The sequence below is a fragment of the Rattus norvegicus genome, chromosome 5 (genome assembly GCF_036323735.1).
Source record: "Rattus norvegicus strain BN/NHsdMcwi chromosome 5, GRCr8, whole genome shotgun sequence".
NCBI lineage: Eukaryota > Metazoa > Chordata > Mammalia > Rodentia > Muridae > Rattus > Rattus norvegicus.
In genome coordinates this window covers 127,425,512-127,431,511 of record NC_086023.1, presented here as the reverse complement: position 1 = coordinate 127,431,511, position 6,000 = coordinate 127,425,512, and the positions used below count along the sequence as shown (strand labels likewise).

Here is a 6,000-nt window from a genome sequence, read left to right as displayed (position 1 = left end):
ATTAAGTGATTTAATTTTAACGATGACTGGGGGTTAGGAGAGCAAGAGGCAGCCTTAGCACCTAAAGGTGAAGTTCAAAGTAATCTAAGTCAAGCTGACAGGATTGTCAGCCTGGGAAATACAATCTGTTTAGAAATACTTCTTTGGCAAGAAAAGAAACCTCTGTAAGAGATGGCTTTCAGCACCTGCCGTCTTTGTTTATTTAGTTTTGGAAAAAAGAGTCAGACAGACAGACAGACGAGGGGAAAAGTGTGTTTCAGAATTCAGTCTCTTTGAAATTAAAACTAAACACAATCATCCACCAAATTAGTCTGGTGTAGGGCAAAAGCCCGTTACGCTAAAGTGAGCCCCTGCGGGCTTCACACACAACGACTCGGAGGCCAAATGGCAATGGTAAATGAAATACACAGATTCAGAGTTCAGTGAACAGTCTTGGCAAAGAATCGCCACTTTATTTTTCTACCAATTCAGTATCAATGATATACAAAAGGATATAAACAGATTATCATAAATATCAATAGGAAGACACACAAAACACTCCTGAAGACATCACGCACCGGAACCCAGTGTGACTTAGCCGTGTCTACTCAACAGAGGGTTAAGTCTACAAGTTTCCCACTACTCTGCAAAAGCAATTTGTGGCTTCCTATGTTCCATTAGAGACACAAACACCGGTGTCGAGAGAGTCGTGGTGTGAAGTCAGAGAAAGGCTTTCAAAGACTAATCTCAGGCCATCGCTTCAGTAGGCTTGTCAGCAGGTTACAACTTCACCTAAGCAAATGCTTCTCTCCTGCTGACCTCCCTCAAGTCCTCATTGTGTGCCTTTTTTTTTTTTCTTAAAAAGGGAGGGCCTACAAATATACAAAGGAAAAAGTGACCCCTCACCTTCCAAAGGCAATGCAGATCTGAGGGGATGGCAGTGTCCTGCTCCCCACCAGGCATATGTGGTGTGGTCAATACCTCAGACACAGCACATTCGCAAAGATTCATATTGCTATCAAATATACTTTCACCCAGAGGACGTGGGAAAGGCAAGAACCTAAACTGAACCAGACATTTCGTAGGAGTCCGTCCAAGTTTAAAGAAACACCCTCTTCAGTAAGCTACAAACACGCCACAGTTCTTTATGGAAACATAACATTAAGATTTGTCTCCTGAAATGCTTCGGTCAGAGGCAGCAGCAAACATAAAAGGCCTATGGCTTTAATTCACAGAACACATAGTGTTAGGCTTCTCTGGTTATCTGTAGGAAAGCAACACACTGGAAACACTGAAAAAGAGATCAAGAGAACTTCACACACAAGGTAGACGGAGGACTTAAAAGACCCAAAAACTTAACAATCAAGGTGAGGAATTGTCCCACAGAGACACTTTTGAGGCTAGCAAGATTCATTTGTAATTTGCCATATGCTGGTTGAAGGACAGTAGATCTGTAAAGATGTGATACGCCAATGAAAAGGACAAAGGCCAGGCATACACATCCCATTTAAGATTCATATACAATACTGTACTGACTTTAAAGAAAAAGACAACAGCAAAGGACTTACAAAGGAGGCTTTGGCCCAAAGCTAGTCCAGAGAATATCTGCCAGCAGGACTTCCCAGGATTCATCTCCAAAGAAATGATCTAATAAGTCATAAAATGACCACATGTACATGTTATTTGGGACGTACATGCTCCTAAGGACAGTGACACCTCTGACATTCCAGTTTCACTTGCTTATTTGATGACTATGTGCTTCTGGCTCTAAAGCTTGTCCTATTATATTTTAATTAGCCAGTGAACACAGCAGAGGCTGCTCTCCATGTGAAAACAGACTAGACTCACATCAGAATTGGATCTGGTAAAGACACACAGTAGGAGAAGGGAACCTTTCCCCCTCTTTGAGGACCTCTGCCAACTGTTTAACGTCATTTCAAAAAAGAAAGCAAAACTGGCTGGGAAACGTTTGGGCGCTCCCATCCTGTACAGCATGGTCCAATGAAGTCATAGATGCTGCTCAAATTATTTCTCAAAAGCCAAATGTGAATGCTTAATCGTGTACCTTAAGATTTCAATTTTTCTACATTCCTTTATATAGAGTTAGCATCTGTAAATCGAGACTCTTTTTGGACAATCATGCAAATTTAATTTGTCCCTGGAAACAAAAGCACAACTAACAGATTAACAAAATATGTCCTGTAGACAACATTTTTACTGTGAGTTTTTCTCTGCCATTACCATTTTTATCCTTTAGTAAACAAACTAATCCCACGTTTATGTTTTGTGAGTTTACAAAGAGCTAACCTCTTAGTGCAATTGGGGGACTATGTCAAGACACCCTGCTTTAACTTCTGAGCTGGCTCCACTGTTTTCAAAAGTAAATTCTAAAAACAATTGTGAGTAATTGTTATCAAGTTATATGAGCAAGAGACAGTTCGGCTGCCACAGACGCTCCTGTAAAACTGAATAAAGATTTTATTATACCACACACACAAAAAGCATTTGGTACAGAAAAGGCAGTTTTCGGTTATTCTGCTGAGAATTTCTTTCCATGATTTCTCCCATTAAAGTATAGTTTTCAAAGCAGGCACCACGACAAAGGAAGCATCTAATTAGTCCATTTTCTTCTGATCCAAGAATGCTGAACATTTACTGTCCCATCTGTAGTTGTATCAGCAGGGTAATGAACACAGTTTATATTACTTAACTATTCTTTGAACTCCAAGAACTGTTGAAGTCTTTTCTGATGTTCTGCAGATGCTTGCACAGCACTAAATGAGACATAAATGCAAAGCATAAGCTTTAGTCTACATTAAGCATATTAAGTGAACCACAGAGCACAGAGTCAATATTTTTCAAAACAATTAAAAATGAATAGAAATCCTCACTTATTTAGTACTTCTGAAAAAAACTGGATGAAAACATTTTTTAATCTAATGAAGGCAAGGGCTTGCATCGGGCAATGGCATGTTTCTACCTTCTCAACGACCAGAGCAAATTCAGACTGACAAGTGCGGGCATCACTCTAACCTGCTCTACTATGGAACCTGCTGTGCAGAGTTCCAGGCCCTGCAGTACATTTTCTGGATTTTATTATTTTACTCAAACCAGATTCAAACATTATCTTTGAATTGTGGAGTATTTGAATTGCCTTTAATATAAAATCCTTTAAACTAAAATGTTTGGTTAAAACACAATAGATTCCATTAATCGTTTTCAAAGGTAACAGCTTGGTGGCTTGGATTTATTTCTCCCTTTGAACATGTACTGTGTTATGGAGGCAAGAAAGCTCTCCCTCCACTCTTCATCACAAGCGATTACCTTGGTGGAAGGCAGGCACATACACCCGAGAAGTAGTACACAACTTCTTAGTAAACTTCTGGGGTAAAAATCAAATACAATAAAACAGTTGGTTTTCTAGTTCTTAATTAGTAATAGAATCATCGTTGAATAAATTCTGGACAGCTGGATTCTCTTCAGCACCATGGAATTCTTGTTTAAATGCCTTTGATACAGATCACCCTAAATGCCAACGATCATCTCTGACACCATGAAGAAATCCCCAATGAAGCCACTCACCACCAACCTGCTCCATGACTCTCCCCTCCGCCAGCACGTAGAGACTTGCCTTAAACTCTAGGTTCTGCTACTCAAGGACATTTTGATGCTATAAGCTGGAAATAAGCCAAATGTGTCCAATTATGGGCCAATGGACGGCTATGATGGCTCACGCCTGTAAGCCCTGCATCTCCAAGATGGAGGCCGGCATGACCACCATGGTAAGCTCCAGGACAGCAGGACTGCACAGAGAGGCCTGTTTCTATCTCATCTGCCCCTGTAATCAGGGATTGTACAGTCATAGCCCACTGTGTGCCAAGGCTTTAGACCTATACATGATCCCATTTTTTTTCTCTATCAACACCAAACAAAGCAAAATAGGAGCCTAAATAGCACCTAGAGGTTCAGAGCTCCAGGCCACGTGGCTCACTGGTTAAGAGTGCAGACATTGCAGCTAGAATTAGTTAGCAAAATCTGGTCTGATTCCTGGTCTGTAACTGACTATCTGTGTGGCCTGGTCCTAGATGAGATGCTTCAGTAACTTCCCCACCATCCGACAGCCAATCCTGTAACTAGATATAAACCCGCGTGTTTGAGCAACTCTGGAGCTAAGTCTTTTCCTACTGTACCACTCTGTCCTGACTCTGCTCATCAGTGCCAGTTAAATAAAATATAGCTTTCCTCAGAGGAAGGAGAAAGGCATCTACCACTTATCTAATAAATCCTTATCCCCCAGCACCTGGCAACTAGTGCTGGAAATGGAAAGAGGACAGATTTTTAAGAACAAGTGAGACCTCCTTTCACATTCTAGCACAAACACGCCTTCAGACGAGATTTAACTGCTCGCTCTGTATCTCCACTGACACACCTGTGTCAATTCAGATAACCCCTGCCTCTCACTAAATTGTTAAGAAAAGTAAACAGAAAACCACAATTCATGGTCCTTGTACTGGACAACATGGGTCTAGACATTAATACATAATTTTTGTTTCCTTGTAGGAAATGAAATAAATGTCTCAATGATCCAGGATCGTTTACAGTTCTTGTCTATTCTCACACGCCGAAGTGTGCCAGGACTATTTGCTGTTCCTACTGCCCTGTGCTACGGAAAGAGAGGAAAAACAGAACAGGCAGCACACAGTATTCTGTTTACTGACTGCACACAGAAAGGCACAACCTCTCATGCCTTCTAGAATGCATTGCTATTACAATAAACATAGCTCAGTTAGGAAACCAGTATCCTTCATCCTGTCCAGCTAGGGCGTTTCATGAGAGCAAAGCAGTAAACATCAATGAAACTAAATATAAACAGGCCTGGCGTTTGTGGTTTCTCTCTGGTTCTCTCTGGTTTCTGAAGGTGTTGTGATCTGCCGGTGTTTTTCCAGCATGATTCACAACGTGCCACAGCCTCATTTATGGAATATGCTGCTCATCCCAGCACCCACGCTTTACGCTTCCTGACCAAACTGTAACCAGAACATTATTTAGGATATTCTTTTTTGGAAAGGGACTCAGGACTTTTTTCTAAGGATCTTTTGGTGACTAAAATGTGCGTGCGTGCGTGCGTGTGTGTGTGTCTGATGTGTGTCTATGTGTGTGTGTGCCTGTATGTCTATGTGTATGTGTGTAAACATATCATACATGCACCACACTTGCTATTTTACAGCTTTGTCATTTCCAAGAAATCCCCAAAAACAGTCATAAACATTTAAATATAAATACCAAGTCCATATGTAAGTCCTTAATCCCAGAGACCTATCAAGGCCCTAGAAGGAACTTTTTTTTTTTTTTTTTGGTTCTTTTTTTCGGAGCTGGGGACCGAACCCAGGGCCTTGCGCTTCCTAGGTAAGCGCTCTACCACTGAGCTAAATCCCCAGCCCCTAAAAGGAACTTTCAATACACATGCCTTCTCATGTTGGCTCTTGAAGAGCTTCTGAGAGTAGGCCATCGGTGTGATCAGATGGGTTAACTTACTTCAGATGTTCACCAAACGTGGTGGTTATACGGTAGATAGCAGTTTTCAGTGAGGCCCTGAAAGCAAATCTTAATGTTTTGTAGGATGTGTCCACGAGGCTTCCTGAAGTTCGGGGTGGTTTACTAGAAGCATGGGGCAGCTTGAAGTATTTGTCAACAGCCTAGACCAGAAAGACAGGAAACATTAGTTCAGACTATCACAAAGGGCAGGGTAGATGAGAAGGCCTGCGATGTCTTGGTGGGTAAGGACACTTGCAGCAAAGACAGATGACCTGCATTCACCAGAGTTCAATCTCCACACCCCACTTAGGAGTGATCTGACCCTTAAAGCTATCCTAACTTCTACTTGCGCACTGCATGCCCATACCCACCAAATAAACAAATGCAAAAAAACCAATTTTAAGTAAAAAATGTTTAAGTCAAGTCAATCTAACAAATGAAATTGTTATTATAGATTACATACACATCTACAAAGTCATGTGTGCT

At 41.2% G+C, this 6,000-nt stretch overlaps 1 protein-coding gene across 4 annotated transcripts in view; it reads right to left on the bottom strand.

The window, feature by feature from the left end:
• Window positions 1-418: 418 nt before the first annotated feature.
• Ndc1 (NDC1 transmembrane nucleoporin) overlaps window positions 419-6,000 on the bottom strand; it is a 46,922-nt gene continuing 41,340 nt past the window's right edge. For 3 of the 4 annotated variants that reach the window (XM_017593491.3, XM_063287973.1, XM_063287972.1), the window contains 2 exons: window positions 5,515-5,675; window positions 419-2,753 (listed from right to left, as the gene is read on the bottom strand). In XM_017593491.3, the coding sequence (XP_017448980.2) occupies window positions 2,690-2,753; window positions 5,515-5,675 (225 nt within the window). In that variant the 3' untranslated portion in view covers window positions 419-2,689. The remainder of the gene's footprint in view (window positions 2,754-5,514; window positions 5,676-6,000) is intronic. The other variant, NM_001025023.1, reaches the window with a different exon arrangement.